General features: G+C 52.6%; 1 protein-coding gene across 13 annotated transcripts; it reads left to right on the top strand.

The window, feature by feature from the left end:
* Positions 1-1,526: 1,526 nt before the first annotated feature.
* Positions 1,527-22,241, top strand: PRPF40B (pre-mRNA processing factor 40 homolog B). Of its 13 annotated transcripts, none has more exons than XM_067696440.1 (26): positions 1,781-1,958; positions 7,935-8,015; positions 8,915-9,058; positions 9,369-9,434; positions 10,125-10,152; positions 10,377-10,402; positions 10,539-10,649; positions 10,938-11,058; positions 11,140-11,164; positions 11,396-11,596; positions 11,825-11,954; positions 12,038-12,102; positions 12,633-12,797; positions 12,895-13,003; positions 13,376-13,526; positions 14,244-14,377; positions 15,045-15,159; positions 15,308-15,399; positions 19,531-19,647; positions 19,875-20,012; positions 20,220-20,315; positions 20,551-20,649; positions 20,854-21,031; positions 21,283-21,344; positions 21,458-21,601; positions 21,703-22,241. In XM_067696440.1, the coding sequence occupies exons 1-26, from the start codon at positions 1,956-1,958 to the stop codon at positions 21,793-21,795; spliced, it is 2,694 nt and encodes an 897-aa protein (XP_067552541.1). In that variant the 5' UTR covers positions 1,781-1,955; the 3' UTR covers positions 21,796-22,241. The 13 variants fall into 13 exon arrangements, with proteins under 13 accessions (XP_067552548.1, XP_067552541.1, XP_067552547.1 ...); XM_067696441.1 differs by lacking the exon at positions 1,781-1,958 and adding an exon at positions 2,159-7,053 and having other exon boundaries at positions 21,426-21,601; XM_067696438.1 differs by lacking the exon at positions 1,781-1,958 and adding an exon at positions 2,161-7,053.
* Positions 22,242-22,303: the final 62 nt, after the last annotated feature.

Raw genomic sequence — 22,303 nt, forward strand, 5'->3', positions numbered from 1 at the left:
TAAAAGTCTTTAAAATATTGAAAAACTCAGTAGAAGAATAGGAAGATTTGAGGAAATCTCCCAAAGACAAAGTAAAAAAGATGAAAAGTAGGAGAGAAAAACAAGAAATGAGAAGGACCAGTCCAGCAGATCCATCATCTGAATTATAGGAGTTCCAAAAAAGAAATAAGAAAGAAAATGGAAGTGAAGAAATCACTAGTGGGATGATTCAAGATTATTTCCCAGAAGTTAGGGGCACTGAGTGCCCAGCACTACAAATAGCTTCTCTAAGACATATCACTGCCATTTTAGAACACTGGAGACAAGGAGAGGTTCAGAGAGGGGGTAGAGCCCTTGCTCCACAACAAGAGAAGCCACTGCAACGAAGAGTAGCCCCCGCTCGCCACAACTAGAGAAAGCCCACGCACAGCAACGATGACCCAACACAGCCAAAAATAAAAATAAATAAATAAATTTAAAAAAAACTGTAAAAATAAAATGTGACTGATAAAAGTTTATGGAACCTCTGAACCACTTCTGCTGTGCCTAGAGGTCTCAATAATAATGTTTGAAAACAACAGGACTAGGCCCTCATTTGAGGCCATCTAGGTATTACAATGAAAACCAGATGAAGTTTTGGAATTCCCTGGTGGTCCAGCGGTTAGGACTCCACCCTTCCACTACAGGGGGCATGGGTTCCATCCCTGGTTGGGGAGCTAAGATCCCCCCACGTCACAGGGCGCTGTCAAAAACAAAAACAAAACACCCACATGAAGTTTCTCTCTACGTCGGCCCCAAGAATGACTCTCTCTTCCTTTCCTCCCATTTGTCACCTTTAATTTAGGACTTCTACTTCGTATTGGTTGCTTTCCTACCACTCCCCTGCTAGACTCTAAGCGCCTTGGAATTGGACCCAGGTGAGACTTCTTTGTATCTTCAGGACCTAGCACAGTACCAAGCACGGAGCACAGGCTCGATTAAGTGTTAATAAATAAAGGAAAAAAGAAAAACCTTTACCCGGGCCTTGGACAGAAGGTGCTCGACCTTTCTGCACCCGTATGCCTGGAGCTCTGTAAGTTACTAGCCCTGAGACGTTCAGCAGTCATTAAATAGCTTTAGGCTATAATTCCCTTACCTGTACAACATAACATTTATCTCACATCTTTATTCCTAAAATAAATTGGGCCCCTCGCCTCACGATTTCACCACTTGGTGGGAGCCAAATCTCAAAAGAAGTAACTTTGGGGTCACGTAAGAAGCCCGTGTACGCCGCACAAGGGCAGGAGTTTCCCGGGATCTGTCTGCTTTTTTTCCCCACTGCTATTTGCCCAGTGCCTGGAACACTTCCTGGCACATAACAGGTGCTCAGTAGTTGTTGAATGAGTGAATTAAAGTGCTAAAAATACGCATCGAACCAAAAAAACGCTCTGTGAAGCGCAAAGATATCCCTACATTCGGAATGAATACTTGGGTCCAGCCTCTGGTCCTGGGAGCGAGCGCGTGGGATCCAGCCGCTCCGCGCGCCCTTGCAGTCGAGCCGCGAAGGCGGAGAAGCGGCGGGCCGAGGTCTGGAGGCGGCCGGCGGGAAGGGTGGGAAGGGCGGGAAGGCAGGAGAGTCGCGGGCGCGCGCTGAAGGGTCGGCACCCAAACTCAGGCCGCGAACCGCAGCCTGGCGTCGGCCCTCCGGCCGTCACTCAGAGTGCGGAGCGGGCGTGCCCCGCGTCCCGCCCCCCGGTAGGCGGACCCCGGACCAGGAGGCGCAGGGGCGGGGCCTTGCTCTCCGCGCCGGGGGTGGGGCCGGGCCGGGGCTCTCTGGGCCGGTGGAGGACCCGGCTGGTCGGCGGGAGCGACCGGAGCCCCGGCCACCAGGGCGTGCGACCCCCCACTGGCCCCGCCTTCCCGGCTGCGGCCGGCCAATCAGAGCGGCTTTTACTGGTGGGTGGGCCGAGCCGGCCCAGCTGCTCGGAGGCTCTGGCATGGTAACGTCCCCGCGCGGGTGTGGAGGGTCCTGGGTCGGTCCCACAGCGCCCCCGGCGGCCCGGGCCTGGGCCGGGGGGGCGGGGAGGGCGCCGGGGGTACCCGGGACCCCGGGGCAGAGCTAGGGGAATGAGGGGTTAGGGAGAGAAGCCAGGGAGGGGGGAGGGGGCGGGGATTTGGGGGAGAAGGGGCGGGGGAGGCCATGATGGAGGATGGCGGAGGGTGGGGGTGTTGAGGGGAACTAGGGTTGCGGGACTGGGTGAGGAGGAGCAAGGGATGAAGCGAAGAGTGCGTTCGTGGAGAAAGGTCGAGAAAGAAGAGGGGGCGAGAGATGTGGGAACCGGTGGACTAGGGGAAAGCTGGGGGCCACAGTTTCCCCCCTGGGATATTTGGCGTGCGACATGCCCCTTACCCAGACTCAGTGCTTGAACCCTTTGGAAGCCCTGGGTGCCCCATAAGACCTCTTGGAGACTCCCTCCTTCATTTCCCCGCATTGTCTCCTGAGGTGAGGAGGGGGCATTGTTTCCTGAGGAAAGAGAGGCTTCCGGCCCCCACGCAGTGCTGGACAGTCCAAGAAATGGGAGAGCAGAGGCTCCTTGGTCCCAATCCTGGCTCTGCCGTCAACAAACTCTGTAACAACTCTGTGTGACCTTGGGCAAGTCACTACCTTGCTTTGGGCCTCAGATTTCCTATCGATTAAAAAAAAAAAAAAAGGAAGATGCATGGGAATGACATCCTAGATCTCTTTCTGCTCCAAAACGGGGGGGTTCTTGAGAGAGTTCAGGAGAATGGGTTCTAGGACGTCGGGAAGCAAAAGAAAGACGAAGATGGAGGCTAGGCCTTCAGCTGGGGCTGCAGAAAATCCCCAGGGATGTGGGGGGATGGTAGGCACAAAGCAAGGATGGGGCAGGCTAGCCAGCGCCTCTGGAATCCTGTTGGAGGGATGGGAGAACTCTAAGTAGAGGAGGGGTTGAGACCTAACCCAAGAAAAATGAAGACCAGAAGTAACATTCTGTTCATCAGAAGGAGAGTGATGAGATGGCAGGATCAGAGAGAAGCAACGGAAGGTATTTTCTAGTATCTTTGGGGAGCAGGAGGAATAATGAGGCTGGTACAGGGGAGTGGGGACTAGAATGGTTTCGAAAACAGGGAGGGAGAGGCTGGTGCTGTTTGGGGCAGCTGAAGAAGGGCAGCAGGTAGATAATTAGAGCACAGGGTAATCAGCTGGTCTCTCAGTCTCCATGATACTTTTCTTTTTGATGATGGCTACCTCCTTCTGAGAGGTGTGCCTCCCAGCCTTCATTTTCCAGCACAAATCCCTTCAGGGAGTGAGCTAGACCTGGCCAACCTTGGGATCCCCTGGCTGTCTGAGGATTTCAGGATTGTGTGAGCATTGGGGTAAAAAAGAAAAGAGGGGAATGAATTTGAATGTGAGAAATACCTGTGGCACTATTGTCTTTGCTGGGAGGCCGCTTTGGGGTCAGACTGCTTGGATTCCAAACTTGCCTCTGCCATTTAATCTCTTGGAACCTTGGTCAAGTCACTTGATCTCTCCGAACTTCAGTTTCTTTATCTGTAAAATGGGGATAATAACCTCTAATATAATTGCAAGGATTAAACGAGTGTTTGGCATGGTATCTGGCTCATAATAAGCGCTCAGTAAATGTTATTTTTCCCTCTTTCCATTCTCTTCCTTCTGTCTCTCCAGTCTTCTCCTTTTCTCGTTTTGTTCTTCTGAATCTTCAGTTCTGAGATGCCCCTCAGATGTGGGGGCTGAGAAAAACTGATTGTATCTGTCGGGGCCAAGGGTGGTGGGGTGTTGGGGGAAATCCTCCAACTGGCCCAGGTGAACACATGATGATCAGATGATCAGTTATCTCTTCACTGTCTGTCCCCAGCCTACAAATGTGTTTTTGTTCCAGGGAAGACACATGATCTGCTTCTCTTTCAGCCCCCTTTCCTATATCCCTCTCTCATACAAGTTACGTCTTCAGATTCTCACACAGAAGTATAATAAGACCTGAAGTTGCATAGGCACTGCAGCAAGTGAGATAGGGGCAGGGGTGTTTCAGGAAAGAAAGGCTACACGTCGCACAGGGGAGGCTCAGGGAAGGGAGGGCTTTGGAAGTTCCATAGTAATTTATGTTCATTCCATTGCTGTGTCCTCTCTGGGGAACTGTCCAAAACAGGCTAGTGTCTGGATTCTGGCCAGGGGTCTCCATTCCAAGTTAAAGATGGTCATATACAGTAAGTTTTTAAAATTGTTTAGGTTTTCCCGTGCCAGTATTTGGTTCTAGTTCACTTTCCCCAGCCACACAGACCTCTGCCAAACTGCCTGTCTCTCACATCACGGTCAGCTTTTACCCAGAGAATTTATACAAATGTACCTGGGTACATGTGCACACACATACACATTTGTCTGTTTTAGGATATTCCAGTATGCAAAAATAAGTTAAGGGGTGAGTCTGCATCTTATCACAGCACTTTGTGTGCAGGGCCCTGACTAGACACTTCAGAGGAGGCTTAAAAGGAGAAAACGCAATCCCTAAATGTAGGGAAATCCCCACCTGAGTAGGGAGACAGGCAGTCCCATGTGAAACACCCAGCAAGCATCCACAGAGTAGCATGTCACTCTGTGCAAAGTAGTGCAGCATTTATCCTGAGGTAGGAGTGTGTGTATGTGTGGAGGATAGTCATAAAGGTAACCTGAAGGAGGTGACTATTGGATCATCTTGAACAAAATAAGAGACAAAGAATAAAAGAAACACATGGAGTAATCTAACAGTTTGTGCAAAGAGGAGGAGGGGAGCCATTGAGTCAGGGTGAGCCAAGAGGAGTGTGGGATGGGTCTTGTTTAAAGGCTTTGAATGAGATGAGATGAGAGATTCTGTAGGGTGGGCAATAGGGACCCACCACTGGTTTTCAAGCAAGAAAATGTTGGAACCTTCCCAGTTTAACCACATGGGTCTCAGGGGATATGCTAGAGTGAGGAAAACAGAACTGCTTCCTGTGGTAAGGACTGTGCTTTTAAGGGAGTAGGGCTAGAGGGCAGATTGGATCCAGCCCTGGGACCAATTAGTCCCCCTTAGTTTTTTATCTGAAAAATGAGGACTGCCTAGGGTGGTTGCCAGCATCCTCTCCAGCTCTGACATTCTGTGTTCCCTGAATAACTGCTAGACCTTAAGATGGCTTTGTTTTGTGGGATTTGCCAAGACCATTCAGTCAGTAAGTCAAGAAATAATAGCACATACTGTGTGCCAATAGGGGGTGGTGAGGAAAATACAATGGGCATAGGATATTGGAGTAAGCAAAAACAGTCCCTGCCCCTTAGAGTTTTCAGCCTAGTGGAGGTGCCAGATATTTCATTGATTCTAAGACTCACATTTTAACATTTTTGAACTCAAGATGCATCTTAAAATCAGTGGAGTATCATAATTTAATTGGCAGCATTTGTTTTTTATTAGTGCCACGTAAAATAAGAATACAATCAGAATTGTACAAATAACTGTAAAATTCCAGTGGATAATTGCTGAAGGGGGAGGTAACATGGTGTCTGAGTGTGTAAAAGAGGGCTCTGACTAGTCCGCTGGGTTGGAGAAAGGCATTCCTGAAGAAATGATGACTGCCAGATGTGAAGGATATGTAGGCGAGTTGTGTGGGCTTGGAAGGAAGATTGCCCCAGGCAGAGGTGGATGTCTGAGGTGGGAGGATTGAGAGAAGGAGCTTAGCATGGGTGAAGTAGGCAAGGCAGTTGGGAAGCAAACGTGCCACAGCCTCCCAGACCCATTAAAGAGTTTTAAGCAGGGGAGTAACATGCATGGCCTGAGGTTGGAGTGGGTGTCGGGAGACCAGTCAAGAGGCCACTGAGGTAGGTCAGATGAAAAAAGAGGGGTGGTAGGGGTGGAGGAGGAAACGGAGAGAAATAGATGGATTCAAGAAATCTTTAGGAGGTAAAATTAACAGGACTCATTGATGTATTGACAAAAAAGGAGGTGTGGTGAGTGACTCACAGATTTCTATCTTGGACAACTGTGTGAATGGTGGCACCAGTCTCTGAGATGGGCGACCCTGGAGCCTGGGAGGACCCAAAGATGGTTACGTAGCGTCCGGGAGGTTAGAGAGGATCCTGAGGCAGCTTGGGTGGGAAAGTGTGGCACAGAGAATTGGATTTCCTCCCATGTTGATTGGTTTCTGACTTCCACGTGGAAGAAAGTTTCAGGGGGCAGGAGCAGGTCTGAATACAGGGCTTAGAATGTGTGATCCCTGAGAAAAGGTGATCCATGTTGGAGTAGTTTGACTTACCCTTCCTTCTCTTCTTAGGACAAGATGGGTGGGAAGAGAGGAAGTACAGATATTGCTAAAAGTAGAGATTAGAGCATTTTTAAATGCTGAGCCTTCATACCATAGGGATAATTGGGAAAGTAGGGAAATTGGGCAGCAGTGAGCCAGCTCCCACCTTTCTGTGGAACTCCTCCCTACCACCCCCCACCTTCCAAGCAAAGAGGAGGAAGGGCAGAGCCTTTTAGCTGCATCTCTGTGCCCTAGTTTACTTTAAAAATTTTTTTGAAAGGGTAAATATAGTCATATTCAAAGTTACAAAAGGGCAAACAGAATTCTCCTTTCTACCTGTCCCCATTCTCATTTCTTGTGTGTCATCTTTTGTCTCCAATTTTTATACAAGTAATAAAACTTTGCTGCACTTTGCTTCCCCCCCCCACTTGTTTATGTATCTTAGAGATTATTCCCTATCAAGACAATGAGCCTCTTCATTCTTTTTTATGACTGCATAGTATTCCATTTTATGTTTGTGTAAAAGTCCATAGTTCCTTGCTGATATTTAGGCTATTATAGTCTTTTGGTTTTATAAATAATGCTGATATGAAAACCTTGTACACAGATGTAGGGCTATATCTATAGGATGAATTTTTAGAATCAGAAGGTTCTATATAAAGAGGATTTGTTCCTTCATTTGTTCGTTCATTCACTTAATATTTGTTGAGTACCCATTATGTGCCAGACACTGCGGCAGATACCAGGAATCCAGCTTTCAACAAGTCAGATACGATCTCTGCCCTCATGGAATGTTATTATTCTCTGGTAAGGGGAAACATATCCAAGCAAACATAATAATTACGAAACTGTATATGTAAGGAAACTAAAAAGGGGATCACAATAAATTGGAAGTGCTTTAACTAGAGTCAGGAAGGCTTTTTAGAGCAAGTGATAATTACTCTGAGAACTAAGTGGAGTGATGTGGCTAGCCATTAGGTGTAGGATAGGGAGACCTAGGCTGTTCAAAGCCTCATGCACTGGGACATGAATTCAGAATCTGTAGGGGAGGTGATGGTCACTGGGTGCGGGGACTGGGGAATAAAGCTAAAGAGAAGAGGGAGGGAATGGGAATGGAAGATGTCAGAGTGAGTGAGTGACTAAAGATGAGGCCAATTAGGGGAGGGGGCTGGTAGTAAAGAGAGGAGAGTTAGGGAAACTAGTACTTAGGAAGGACTAGTGACTATGTTTAGAGACCTTTGGGTTGAGTCTCTGTACTGGGTGAATTCAGGCAGGCGAACAGGAAAAGAGGCCACTTCCTCCCTGAGTACTTTGGGGATGAGAGACCTCTGTTTGCCTGGTTTAAGGGAAGCACAGCCTTGCCCACAGGCAGGAGGGTGGGTGAAAAGCCTTGGGAAGAGCCCATCTGTGCCTGTAGTAGAGCCTCCTCCATCTTTTCTTGGCTTTGGCAAAGTGGAAACTTCCAAAATAAAGATGACATTGAAGGAGCTCAGCCAGCTGGCTCTGAGCTAGCAGAAGAGAGAGCAGAGCTACCCAGGGCTCAGAGCTGGGGGCGGGCAGGAAAATGGGCTTGGAGACCCTTCCTCTGAACTTTTGTTCCTTTTTCATCCTCACCCCTCTGCTTCCCTTCTGCAAAAGCCCATCTCTTTGCCCATCCTGGGTCCTATGACTTTTCTCTCCCTCAACAGTCGGTTCCCGATTCTGGTCCCCGGCCCCCAGCAGCGCCTGCCCCCTTCCCACCGGGGCCCCCCATGATGCCACCACCCTTCGTAAGTTTTATGTCTTTCCCTGGGCTTGGCTTTTCCAGCCTGCACCCCCAACTTCTTAGTCCCTAGCACTGCTGCATCGCCAGTATGGTTTTTGTGTAATGCCCCCGTCTGTTGCCCTTGGATGAGGGATGGTTTTGTTTGGGCATCGGGGTGGGAGGAGCTGCTTTTAAGCTCTCAGTCCATAAAGTTGACAGTTCTCCCTTTGTCTTTTTGTCCTTGGGACACACAGGGGCTGGGGAAAGGGAAAGGAGAAGTGGATGGGAAAAGACCCCCTTAGTGTGAGGGCAGGGTGGGGCTGTCTTTCTCTTTCACTGCTCCTTGTCTATATTCTTTTTTTTTTTTTTTTTGGCCGTGCCTCATGGCTTGCGGGATCTCAGTTTCCTGACCAGGGATTGAACCCGCACCCTCAGCAGTGAAAGTGCCGAGTCCTGACCACTGGATTGTCAGGGAATTCCCCTTGTCTGTATTCTTTATACAAAAAAGTCAGGCTGGAATAGCAACTGGTGGTCATCAAACTGGGGAAAAAGAGGTAGGAGGCAGGGGACTGGGGGATTTGGGACTGGACACCTGCCTCTGGCCCTGCATCAGAAAGGCCTCTTTGGGGACAGGCATTGAAGCAGTGGAGCCTTCCAGTTGCAGTCTGGTGGCAGTTCCACCTCCCTTTTCCCTCTCCCTTCCCTGCCTCAAGAAGCTTCGTGCTTGCCTGTTATACCCAGAGGGACCCCCTGTTATCAGTCTCAGTGGTGAGGAGGGAGGCGGTTTCATGCCTCTCAAACCGAAACCTTGGAATTGTCTCAGAGCCAGGGTGGAGGGTTGGGGTGGGAGCCGAGTGGCTCTTTCCTGACAGGTGCAAAGCAGTGTCTTCTCTGCTCAGGATCTCTTCCTTTCCTCATTTCCAGATGCCTCCTCCAGGAATCCCCCCACCTTTTCCTCCAATGGGGCTCCCTCCGATGAGTCAGAGACCACCGGCCATCCCCCCCATGCCACCTGGCATCATGCCTCCAATGCTTCCACCAATAGGGGCACCACCACCACTCACACAGGTAATCCTCTCCCCTGTACCAGGGCCTCAGAAAACCCTTGTCATTTTAGCTGCGGGTAGAGGTGAGAGTGGATATCTGGACTTGAGAAGCTGGGGTGGGGAGGGAGGGAACGTGGGGCCAGGCCCAGGTGGATTTGTCTGCTGAATGGCTGGAGGACAGTCTGAGGCTTGGCTAAGAGCCCAGAGCCTGGGGATTGCCTGCGGAGGCGCCCATGTGAGGGTCACAGCCCCGACAGGATCTCTCAGGACCCTTCACAGCCTGTGCTTACCTTCACCTCGGTAGCTGGTTTTTGTCTTCTTTGTATCCATAGATACCAGGAATGGTACCACCCATGATGCCAGGGATGCTGATGCCAGCGGTGCCCGTCACCGCAGCGGTAAGCACTGAGGGGACAGGAAGTAGGTTCTGCCCTGCAGCCCAGTGGGCCTGACTTGGAGCACAGGGACATGGCTTCCATTCTTTCCCTCTTCTTATCGCATCCACCGTTGGCCCAGCTGCACTCCCCACACTGAGTCCTCCTCTCCTGTCCAGCCATGTACTCAGCTCTTCTAGTTTCTCACTCTTCCCCAAAGGCACATACATTCTCTCTTTTTACTCCCCCTGCTATGCGCAGCTCCCTTAAGGAAACACACTCATGCCAGACACTGCTTACCCTCACAGAGTTAGCACTGTGGACACTTGAATACAATTTCCTCTTCATCTTCTGTGTCTCTGGAGGAAGCAGCAGTACCTGGGGATCTCTCTGTACCTTCTTGTGCTGTTGTTCAGTGTAGTAGAGTCTGGGTACGATGTGGCATTTGGTATTCACTGTGGAAAAGATGTGCCATGGAGGTTTACTCAACAAAATACTCTCACTTGAAAACGAAGAAAGGAGCTGCTGTGCAATTTCCCTCTGGGGTCTTAGAGCCATGGCCCCAGAGGGCAGGGGAAGCCTGTTAGGGAGCAGAGATCCCTGGGAGCAGGATACTTGGATCCTGGCCTGGCCTGCTTCTTCATCCCCCATGGCCTGGGTCTTGGGGGCCACTGGGCTTGGCCCCAACCCTTCCCCCTCCTCTTTCTTCGGCAGACGGCTCCAGGTGCGGACACCGCCAGCTGTGAGTCTTCTGGGGGTCTGTTCCCCCCAGGCTCGGAGGTTGGGGGGGAGAGGGGACCATGGACTAGAGCCCACCCCGGATCATGCCTGTTGGGATGCCAGGGATCCTGGGATGTTGATGGGACCAGGGGATATTTATTGGGGATGGAATAAGGGAGGAATAGATGGGGATCAGACAGGGGTTGGAGCAAGGACTTAATATGTTTCCTTTGGCTTCTTTTCTAGCTGCTGTGGCTGGGACGGGCCCTCCGGTGAGTTCTTTCAGCTCAGGGGTCTCTGGGTAGAAGGGCTGAAAAGGGGTGCTAATCATTAAATTTTGGGGGTGAGGAGAAGAAGCTTTGGGAAAGGGGCCTTGACCACCATTCTGTGCACCCTCCCCTCCCCCAGAGGGCCCTGTGGAGTGAGCATGTGGCCCCTGATGGGCGCATCTACTACTACAATGCTGACGACAAGCAGTCCGTGTGGGAGAAGCCCAGCGTGCTCAAGTCCAAGGCAGAGGTCCTGAGTGGGGCTTTCTGTCCCTTCCTTTCAGCTGCCCTGACCCTTCCACGTCCTTGGCTTCCCCTGAGTCTCTAACCATACACGTGGTTCCTCTGATCCCAAGATCCCTGACCATTCCCCGACCTCCCTAGGATCTCAGGAAGTCCACCTTCCCCCACGTTGAGCCAGGCCAGGTGGTCGCTAAATACTCCTGTGTCCCCTACTCACTGGGTCCCCTTAGCTCCCCCAACTGTGGCTGGAAGGTATGCCCAGCCCACTGATGTTCCCTGGCCCATCCTCTTACAGCTCCTGCTATCCCAGTGTCCCTGGAAAGAGTACAAGTCGGACACAGGCAAACCTTACTACTATAACAACCAGAGTAAGGAGTCCCGCTGGACCCGGCCCAAGGACCTGGATGACCTGGAGGGTGAGGAGGGGGTGGGCCCAGGCAGGGGCTCTGGGTGTGGCCCTTGCTACCCTATAACCATGTTATCCTTTCCTGTTGCAGCTCTAGTCAAACAAGAGGCTGCAGGGTGAGTGACTTGCCCACCTTGCCTACCTATCCACCTGTACCTGGGGCCACCTAAGGGGTGGGAGTGGCCTCTCCCCATGATCCCTACTCTGTGGGAGGAAGAGCCAGCTCTCAGTCTCCTTGTGGAGTGGTCTGCTCTGGCCCCAGTCCTTCACAGGATAGAAAGACCAGCCAGCCCCTGACCACCTCTATCCCTGCTCTACTGGACACTGCCCTTCCGGCTCACCTGCAGGAAACGGCAGCAGCCACGGACACTACAGCCTCAGCCTTCTCAGCCACAGCCTGACCCCCCACCTGTGCCGCCTGGCCCCACCTTGGTGCCCACGGGCCTCCTAGAACCTGAGCCAGGTGGGAGTGAAGATTGCGATGTGTCAGAGGCTGCCCAGCCTCTGGAGCAGGGGTTCCTGCAGCAGCCAGAGGAGGGCCCCAGCAGGTGAGGGCTGCCCCCCATGGCATTCCAGACACTGGCCTCAGGCTCCCAGCTGGGTTCAACCCTTGACCTCTGCCAGGTTTCTCGGGAAGGGTGTGAAGATCTGGGCATGACCTCTGAGGAACAGAAAATGGCTTCCCTGGGGAGCAAGGGGGAGTGTCCTGATCACGCAGGGCACTGAAAGCTATAGGGACTGGGGGACACTGTGGCAGAGTCCCCTTTGCCCCCCAGTTCTGCTGGACAGCATCAGCCACCACAGCAGGAGGAAGAGGAATCAAAGCCAGAACCGGAGAGGTCTGGCCTCAGTTGGAGCAATCGGGAGAAGGCAAAGCAGGCCTTCAAGGAGCTGCTGAGGGATAAGGTGCTGAGAGTGGGGCTCCCAGGGTAGGCCTGGAGGGGGCAAGAGATGGGCAGGCCCCATGACCCCCGCCTGCTCCATTCCAGGCTGTCCCCTCCAATGCTTCGTGGGAACAGGCCATGAAGATGGTGGTCACCGACCCCCGTTACAGGTAGGTCTGGGCAGGCCCTCCAGACCTTGTTCATGGGGGCAGCTGAGCCAGGGATTCCCCAGGAAACCCCAAGGGGGCCAGAGTGAGGAGAGTGATAGATGGGTGAGTGTGCTGGGAAAGAGAAGCTGGAGAGCCTCCAGGAGAAGGAGGGGAAAGGGATCTGACATGAGACATTCAATAAATGCTTGTTGAATTGAATTGATTTGAATTGAATTAATTGGGGAAACAGGGGGCTGGATAGGGCAGGGGCCTGACGGCAACTTGAGAACCCCAAAGCGAAAGGGCCCAGTGTTAGCAGTGTCTTAGAGCCCCGTCTTGTCACCTCACTGCCTCTTAACCCTCCCCACATCCCAGAGACCTACCTGTCTTGCCTCCCTGTGCCCTTGGAGCCCCTGCAGCCTGCTGTGCCCATGCATGGACACCTGTTAGTTCTATGAGACCTGTCCCCAGTGTGCCATGACCCTGCTTTGTGGGCTGTGGTTCAGGCTGACTCCTCTGTCCCCATCCCACTCCCACCCTGTCCACCCCAGTGCCTTGCCCAAACTGAGTGAGAAAAAGCAGGCATTCAATGCCTACAAGGCGCAGCGGGAGAAGGAGGAGAAGGAAGAGGCCCGGCTAAAAGCCAAGGAGGCCAAGCAGACCTTGCAGCATTTCTTGGAGCAGCATGAGCGCATGACCTCCACCACCCGCTACCGGTCAGGGGGCCGGGCTGGGGTGGGGCCTGGGAACCCTGAGAGCCTGTGGGCCGTCTCTGTTGTCTTCCTGCCTACTCACGGCCCATATGCTCCACAGGCGGGCAGAACAGACCTTTGGGGAGCTGGAGGTCTGGGCTGTGGTCCCCGAGAGGGATCGAAAAGAGGTTTATGATGATGTCCTTTTCTTCCTGGCCAAGAAGGAGAAGGTAACAGTCACTGGGCTGGATCCATCAGTCACAGTCTCATCTAAGACCTTCCATGTCTTTGCTTCCTTGTGGACCCAGCCATTCACTTCTTGCTGCCCCCAGGGTCCCAGCTCCTTACTCAGAAGCTGGTGTAGCACCTACACATCCCCCATTTATGCTTTGGGCCTACAGCTCTGGGTGTGGGAGAACAGGAAGGTCTCTGAGGGCTTGGTCTGTAACCTGTTTTCTTCCCCTTTCCGGGGACATGAAGGCCTTGAGTCTGGCCATCCCAGAGTCCCCAGGCTGCCTGCCTTTCCCCAGGTATTCCTCTACCCAGGCCCACTTGAGTAGCCCCAGCCTGCCCTGCCTCACCCTGACCCTGTGGCTCCCTAGGAACAGGCCAAGCAGCTCCGGCGCCGCAACATCCAGGCCCTGAAGAGCATCCTGGATGGGATGAGTAGCGTCAACTTCCAAACCACATGGTCCCAGGCCCAGCAGTACCTCATGGATAACCCCAGCTTTGCTCAGGACCATCAGCTACAGAGTAAGCCTGGGTCTCCACTCCTTCCTGTCCCTTCCCTTTTCCTCACTGACCCCTAGCACCAGCCTCAAACCACTCTCCTGCACCTCTTGCCCTCTTGGATGTCTAGGAGTCCCCAGCACTTACTCAGCCCAGAACCTTTCTGGACTCTGGAGATCCCAGAGTGCTTTGGGACACCTCCTTTCTCCCTCCAGGGTCCACTGTTGACCTGGACAATGTGTGTCCTTGGGGGAAGAGCACTGGGGTAGGAATCAGAAGACTTGGAGATGATTTTTATAGCTCATGTGAATATGGTCTTAAATTGCTTGGTAGGGTGGGCCTTAAGTGGTCACACATGTTGCAATAAGCTGCTGTTGGCCTGTCATCACAGGCAGTATCTTCAGATATTCACCTTCTGAAGTTATATCAAAGCCTGGTTGATTCCCAGTCCCATAAAAAATGAAATCTCAGTTCCTGAGATAACTGATTTCGTATGATGACTTCTACTAACCAAATTCACAAGAGCTGAATACTTCTAATTTTTTCTCATATAATCAAGGAACCCTTCTCAAGAACCATCATTCCAATAGCTTCTCCTGCAGAGTCCCCTGCTCCCCCAACCCCACCACCCTGGGTGTCCCCAACACCTACAGGGGCAGCATCTTTGAAGCACTGGGGGTTCTGGGTCTGAGAGGGTGTCCCGCTGGTGTGGTGCCCACTGAGCCTCCTCCCTGCGGTTAGACATGGACAAGGAAGATGCGCTGATCTGCTTTGAGGAGCACATCCGTGCTTTGGAGAGGGAGGAGGAGGAGGAGCGAGAGAGGGCCCGGCTTCGGGAGCGGCGCCAGCAGCGCAAGAACCGGGAGGCCTTTCAGGTAGCTTTGCTGCCCTCTGGATCAGAGCTCAGCTCTGCCCCAGACCGTCACCTCTTCACCCATGCCCTGCCTCTTCTCGGCCAGTCCCACTGCTTTCTCTATGCCCAGCCCTGTCCCAGCTCCACAAGGCCTCTCTGTGCCTGCACTTTTGCTCCCACTGTGTCCCCTCAACCTTGGGCTGTGCTCCTCTAGGGAGACTAGACATATGCACCACCCAGAAACTGCCAGCAGAGAGCGCTCTACAAGTGTGGCTCGCCAGCTAGGCCAAGTTTATTTCCCTTCGCTGGGGAGCCAGACAGGCATAGCTAGCTTGTCCCCCAGCTTGGAGGTGGCATTGGTATTGGTAGTGGCGGGGGTTACTTGGCTGTAACACATTTGGGAAGCTGAAACCAAGTCATGGGAAGATAATGCTGCAGGCAAGTTTCCGCTGCTTTGCTTCCTGGTCCGGCTCATTTTCCTTTTAAGTCTGTCCCCTTCTGTTTTACACTCTCTGCTTTCACATTGCTCTCTGCCTCCCCATCCGTATCTCTTCATCTCTGCCTCTTGCCTGCATTTCCTCAGTCTGGGTTGTCCCTGCCTCTCTCTGCCAGCTTTTGTCTTCTTCCCCAGTCTGGCTCTGCCTCCCTCCCTTGCTCACTCTCCCTGTAACTGGCCTCTCCCTGCTTAGACCTTCCTGGATGAGCTGCACGAGACAGGGCAGCTGCACTCTATGTCCACCTGGATGGAGCTGTACCCAGCAGTCAGCACTGATGTCCGCTTTGCCAACATGCTGGGCCAGCCGGGTAAGGCAGCTGGGCTCCCCCTCCTCTAGCCTGGCTTTCTGCCCTGCCAGCCTCTCTGCACTCCCACTCCCTCGTCCTGTCCTCAACCCCACCCTCAAACCTTGGGAAGCTGCCGCCCGCCAGGCCCCCCTCCCTCCCTTCCCCGCAGGCTCCACCCCTCTGGACTTATTCAAGTTCTATGTGGAGGAGTTGAAGGCACGATTCCATGATGAGAAGAAGATCATTAAGGACATCCTTAAGGTGAGGGAAGCCTGGGTCTGTGGATGGAGGCAGGCTGGGTGCAGGGCAAGCTCCCAGGACAGAACTCCCCAGTAAGGCCTGTTTTGTGGGAGCATTGCAGCTCGGTTCAGGAGATAGCTACTGTGATCCTTTACTGTGCGCTGGGGACACACAAATGAATAAGATACAATTTCTGCCCATAAGGAGCTCACGGTCTAGTAGGAAGATGACATGACAGTGGCTATACAGAGGGGCAAGTGTTAAGACAGAGAATCGAAAGAATTGCCATTTGAACTGCACCTCTAAGAACGAGTAGGTGGAGGAGGGTGGAGGTCCTGGGCGTAGGGTACCACAGGAGCAAAGAGGAGCGAGCAGCACAGCTAATCATAAACTGGTAGCCCACAGATATGTTCCTTCTGCCTGTACAGAGTTTTAGAAAAATTTGGAATTTGATGCTAACATGTTAAAATCAAGAGATTACAATTAAAATCTGGATCTTCAGCGTCTCTTGGAAATTTGGATTATCTAGCAGCACTAGGCTCGTTTTGTGAGGCATTCAGTGGACTTGAGCTGAGATGCCACTGCCTTTTAGAAGGGGCCTGTCCTCCTTATCTATCCTCACTCCTCCCTGTCACCTCCGTGATGTGGGAGCGAATTCACCTGCCATTTCTGATCGCACGTGCACGTTGGAGAATTCTCAATATCCATGTCTATCAAAGGGGGAAAAGTGAGTGATGGACTAAGAGAGCCCCATGTTTCAGAAAAAGATAACAAAGAGAAGCATGTGGAAGTGAAGACCATTCTCATGGGTTTGAGAGGGCAGTGTGGATAGTGGTTAGGAGCAGGACTGTGAAGGCGGACTGCAGGGGTAGAAGTCCAGCTTAACCACTTACAAATTGTGTGACCTTGAGCAGATTACTTAATCTTTCTGAGCATGTTTCCTCGTCTGAAAAATGGGGAGTATTCCTTCAGACTTCACCTGATTACCAAGGGGAGTAACTTGGTACCTGAGGTGGAGAGGGTCTGAGAACAAAGTGGGGAACGTCCCATTGCACACACATTTCTTTAAAGTCCTGTGTTTTGCCTTAAGAATTCATGCAGGTGTTGCATTTTAATACCATAATACTTCTCTGTTAATATAAACTTAATATTTTAAAATTACTTACCATTAGGTAAGATGTATCATAATGTCCTGTGGCTTCCTCTGTTTCTCTGGAACCACATGCCCCAGTTGGGAAGGAGAGCCCTGCCTGTAAAATTCCTTGAATGGTAAAATAAGGAATTTGGATTTTTATCTTGTAAGTAATGGGGAGCTGGGAATGATGTGATTAGCTGATGTCTTGGAAAAGCCCAGGTGGTTGTGTAGAGCAGCGCTTGCAGCCAGAGTGCTTGTATGCTTAGGGATAGGCGTGGTAGGAGGACAGGACTTGAAGCCTCAGGATAGTAGAAGTGGTAGTGGCCAGTGATTAAGATAAATTCTGAGCTTGAGTCTTCCTCTTCTTACTCACCCCCAGACCGCTTTCCTGCTGCTGGGGCCATTTGCTAGAAAAATCTGGGCAGCATGGACTCAAGGCAGGGTTCGAAGCATGGGGGGTGAATAGGGAGACCAGGCAGGAGCTGCTGCAGTGATCTAGGTGGGAGTGAGCTTGGCGAGGGCAGTGGGGATGGCCAGTGAGCAGAGCTGTAATGTTCCAGTAGTTTCTGAAACTCCCTAGGTCTCCTCAGAGGGGCCTTGGGACAAGCCGGAGGGGGTGGGGGAGTGGGGGGGGGACTTTATGCTCCTTCCTGTATTTTCAAGTGTAACAGCTTGTTTCTCTTTTATACATCGAGGTTCTGCATAAGATTTTTATGGAAAAAAATGTTTCTGCTGTGAAAACAGAAAGAAAGTTTAAAACCAGTAGGCTAGAGTCACACAGAAGTAGAATTGACGCATTTTTTTGTGAAACTGAGGGAAGGAAGGAGTTGGAGATGTCAGGAGTGGATCGATGGCACCATTGGTAAGGATTAAGCAGGAAGAACAGGGCTGGAGAAAATAGGAATTCCACTTCTGGAATTATTCTCAAAAGCAACCAGGGGTAGGGAGGAATAAAGCACATACCAAATTTTAAATAGGATAATTATATAAAGTAGAAATATCTAATCCAAGAAGAGCTAAATTTTATTGGACTCTTAACTTTTAGCCACAGAGCGGCCGGTACTGCTGACAGGCCTGTGGGAGTCCTATCCTTGCTGAGTCCTGTGTCTCCACACCTCCTGAGAAAGAATCTTCTTTAGATAGTTCCTCCTTCTTCTTCCCCCTTTTGGGCTCCTGCCTATGGAAGGCAGATGAACCCAGGGCTCCCTGAGACCATCTACCAGCCAGGCAGACTGTGATGGTACCTCGCATCCCATAGGGTAGTGCAGAGTCCTGGACTTGGAATAGCTGAAAGACAGAAGATCTGGGCCTGAGAGATCCATGGGAGTGGGGTGGGGGTCTCCCAGGAAATGAATTCTCTTGGGATCTGCTGAATTTGAAGTGTCTGCGAAATATCCAGTCTAGTATGGGTCTGAAAATCAGGAGAGAGGTGGGGAATGAGATTGCGAAGGACAGTGTAGATTGAAAAGACTAACTGCAGGTCTCAGGGGAACAAGCACATGCAAGAGAGGTGGTAAAAGAGGTCAGAGACAGGAGGGGACCCTGGAGAGGGGAGCACTGAAGAAGTGAACAGAGGACGAGAAGAGTGGGGACAAGGCGTCCTTGGAGTTGACTCTTGGGACATGAGCAACCTCTAGGAGAGCAGTGTCCGTGAAGAGGGCAGAGTGAGTGCAGCACAGGCTTTAGAGTTGGGTAACTCCTGGCTGTTTATTGGTTGAGACCTCTGCACGTTAGTGTCTCTGAGCCTCAGTTTCCTAATCTGTAAAATGGGGATGATAACACGTGCAAGGTCATGAAATTAAATAACATTTGTAGTATCTTGCTTATAGTAGGCTTAATAAATGTTTGTTTTCCTTTGCGCTGCATTTAAAGATTTTGAAACAAAGGGAAAGAAGCAGAGGTTGTTAGCTTGAGGAAGGTGGAGAGCAGAGTGGAAGGGGTGTTCCAGGTTAAGTGAGCTGTGTGCTTGACGGAAGGAGCCAGTGAAGAGGTGAGAGTGAAGCTTGCAGTTCCCTAAGCGAGAGAGATTGGTATGTTTGAGGAGAAGGGCTGGAGAGCATGGGTTGAGGAAGTCCTCTTGGAAGAAGCAAGAAGAGTGCGCCTCTGCCATCAGCAGGAAGGCCGGGGCAAGTTCGAGCCGAGTGGAGGGAGAGGGAGGGAACCTGGGCCCGTGCCCCAGACCTCGCACGCCAGTGGCTCCACTTTCCACTGAGTCATCTTGGGCCAAGTGAGAGAACTCTCCTAAGCCTCTGCTTTACTGGGGTGTTTTGAGGCTTAGGTGAGAAGCACAGCGCCAGGTCTGTGTGTGGTGTTTTTAATAGTGTTTCGGGAGTTGTACACCAGATGGCCTCTATTTGTCCCGTGGATGAGGTGATCTGTGTGGGTGTAGTGCTTAAAAGTAGGGGCTTTGTTGTTAAAAAGACCTCAGGCAGAATTCTCCTTCAGCCGTATATTAGCCCTGAAGACCTTGGGCAATTGGCGCTAGTTCCTCCAAACCTTGGTTTCTTCTTCTGCATAAAATTAGGATACTAGGACTTGTGCTTAAATTCAGATACGTGAGGATTAAATGAGGTAATGTGTGTGAAACACTCAGCATGGTACCTGGTACATAGTAAGCACTCAATAAATATAGCCAGAGGGTGGGACCTGCAGATGCTGGAATGCAAGGAACTTACTGAGCAGCAGGATGACCCAGCAGGGGCTCAAGCTTTAAGCCAAAGGGACAAAGAATTAATTGTGAGAAACACACACACACACCCTGCACACCTGCCCCTGTGATCCAACCCCCGCCCCCAGTTCCCTGTGACAGCCAAGCCAAGGGTGGGCATGGGAGTCTTAATTGTCAGATGGTGAGGACTTGGACGACTTAGTCTCCAAGTGCATCCCAGTCCTGTGGATCCCTTCCGGGGGAGGGGGCTCCTTGAGCATCCTGTAGTCTGATTGCCTGCCCTGGAGGCCAGCCAGCTTCAGGTTCGGGCCTGTGGTGCCCCCTGCTTCATGCGCTGCTGTGCCCACAGGACCGGGGCTTCTGCGTGGAGGTGAACACAGCCTTTGAGGACTTCGCCCACGTCATAAGCTTTGACAAGAGGGCTGCTGCGCTGGATGCAGGCAACATCAAGCTGACTTTCAATAGTGTGAGGGGCCACGTGGGGTGGGGCTGTAGCCAGGGCTCCGTTCTCAGACTCGTCCCTCACTCTTGTTCCGTGCCTTCTCACTCACTGCCCCAGTGTGACTCTTCCCCCGGTTCAGGGAATGATAGTAGGAGCCCAGGCTCCAACTTCCCACCTTTTAAGGTATGTCTGGGTGAGTCGGGGCGCCCACCCTTCTGGGTGACTCCGTTCTGTGTCCCGTCTGCCCTCAGCTGCTGGAGAAAGCAGAGGCGCGGGAGAGAGAGCGGGAGAAGGAGGAGGCACGAAGGCTGCGGCGCAGAGAAGCTGCCTTTCGAAGCATGCTGAGGCAGGCTGTGCCTGCTGTGGAGCTGGGCACTGCCTGGGAAGAGGTCAGGACTGCAGCCTGGCACCAAACACCACCCCCTCAGTCCTGAGGGCAGCGGTGCTTCTCCACCACCGGGGGCCCACCCCAGTCATAGCACAGCTCGGGGCCAGCTTCGGCTCCCTTCCTTCCTCTGCCCCAGCCCTGCCCTGTGCTCATGGCGGCATCATGCTGTGCTGGGGCTGGTCTGATCAGCAGTGCTCTCCTGTTCAAGGTCCGTGAGCGCTTTGTGTGCGACTCAGCCTTTGAGCAGATCACCCTGGAGTCGGAGCGGATCCGGCTCTTCCGGGAGTTCCTGCAGGTACTGGAGGTGAGGCAGAGCTTCTCTTCCTCTGCATCTGCCCCAGGCTCTTGAACACCTGAGGCTAGCTTAACGGAAGCCTCACCAGGGCTCTCCTTTCCCGGACAACTAAGGAAGGGGAGGTCTTAGGGTACCCTGGATAGACCTAAGGCCCTAGCCTCAGAAGAGGAGGCAAAACTGGATTGTAGAATGCAGGGTCCTTCCTGGGGCTAACCTTCCTCTCCCCTCCCTCTGCCTCCACCAGACTGAATGCCAGCACCTCCACAGCAAAGGCCGGAAACACGGCAGAAAGGGCAAGAAGCACCATCGCAAGCGTTCCCACTCGCCCTCAGTGAGTTGGCGGGTAGGAAGGATGTGGGGTGAGGCTGGATTGTCTGGGGGAAATAAGAGCCACTTTTCTTGCTTTTCTCCTACATCACCTCCCCTGGAGGAAGATCTGAGGATTCCTTTGGTCCTGGATTCTCCTCTTTGTCCCCAGTTCCCATACTTGAGGGCCTCTGGAGCCCAGGTAACCTCTGTGCTGACACGTGTCTGCCCATCTCCCCAGGGCTCTGAGTCAGAAGATGAAGAGCTGCCCCCACCATCTCTCCGGCCCCCCAGGCGGAGGCGGCGGAACCCCTCGGAGTCAGGCTCTGAGCCCTCTTCCTCACTTGATTCTATTGAAAGTGGGGGTGCTGCCCTTGGAGGACGGGGTTCCCCATCCTCCCGCCTTCTCCTTGGATCAGGTAAGCAGTTGGGAGCTGGAGAGGAGGCCTTCGGGGAGCCCCACCCTCTGAGGGTAGAGTGGATTGGGACGGCTGCACCTGTTGGAGAGTAAGGAGAACTTCCCGTCCCTGCCCAGGCAGGAAACGGAGAGAAGGAAGGAAAACTGGACTGAGACTTCCTCAGACAGGTCCCTGTCTGTGAAGAATGAGCAGAGAAAAGGATGAGGCCTCCCTTCTCCCAAGGGACTTAGTGGGGATTTTTCTGTCTCCAGATCATGGCCTTCGGAAAGTCAAGAAACCAAAAAAGAGAACTAAGAAGAGAAGACACAAGTCGGTGCGTAGAGAAGGAACTTCCATCCAAGGCCCTGCTGTTTTATGAGATGTCTTCACCCGCCTCCTGGGCTGTTCTCCACAGGAACTGAGGAGGCGGGCTCTGGGCTCTTACAGAACAGTCCTGAGAGTGAGACAGACCCTGAGGAGAAAGCGGGCAAGGAGAGTGATGAGAAAGAACCAGAGCAGGACAAGGACAGGGACCTCCGGCGGGCAGAGCTCCCTAACCGCTCCGCAGGCTTTGGAATCAAAAAGGAGAAGGTGAGAGGCAGGCACCCGGCCCCAGCCCAGTCAGCGCTGTGCCCAGGCCTCGGCAGCCCTCGGGGGGAAGCTGTGGGTGAGCTGTGCCTTTGCTCCACCAGACGGGCTGGGACACGTCGGAAAGCGAGCTGAGCGAGGGTGAGCTGGAAAGACGGCGGCGGACGCTCCTGCAGCAGCTGGATGACCACCAGTGACCTGATGAGGCACCGTGCCTCGGGTCTGTGTGAGGCTGTGGCCTAGTTTACCCTCGCTGTCTACCCCAGACTTCTTCCTTAGTTGGGTCTGTGTCCGCTTTTCCTCAAGTAGCCCCAACCCCAACGCATCATCGCCAGCACCTCCCAAGGTTGCTCGCGGTGTTCAAGGGTCCTCCCAGCTTCCCGGACAGCTAGTGCGGTCCCTGCCCTCAGCCCCAGACCAGCGATTGGTGGTGAATGCCATGTGGGTGGGTGGTGCCAGTAATGTGAGAAGGGGCCCCCAGGAAGAGTGACAGGCTGGTGGACACAGCCTGGGTGGCAGAGGGCGGGGTCCTTACCCTCTAGCATCAGTACCTGCTCCTGCCTGCCCGGGCCCCGGGGCCCAGTGTATGTGTGTTTCGTTTTGGTTTTGGTTTTGTTTTTTAAATAACAATATTTATAACGTGCCCAGTGGCTCTTTTGTCTTCTCCGTGTGCTTGCACTGGGGCTGGCTGGGGCTGGACAGGTG

This window comes from Pseudorca crassidens, chromosome 11 (genome assembly GCF_039906515.1).
Source record: "Pseudorca crassidens isolate mPseCra1 chromosome 11, mPseCra1.hap1, whole genome shotgun sequence".
Taxonomy (NCBI): Eukaryota; Metazoa; Chordata; class Mammalia; order Artiodactyla; family Delphinidae; genus Pseudorca; species Pseudorca crassidens.

Excerpts from the sequence above, each read along its gene's own strand:
- PRPF40B (XM_067696438.1), top strand. The coding sequence starts at position 7,033 with ATGGAATGTTATTATTCTCTG. Across the intron at positions 12,103-12,632 it reads GTCACCGACCCCCGTTACAG|TGCCTTGCCCAAACTGAGTG; the intron begins GTAGGTCTGGGC and ends TGTCCACCCCAG. Across the intron at positions 20,013-20,219 it reads TGGGCACTGCCTGGGAAGAG|GTCCGTGAGCGCTTTGTGTG; the intron begins GTCAGGACTGCA and ends CTCCTGTTCAAG.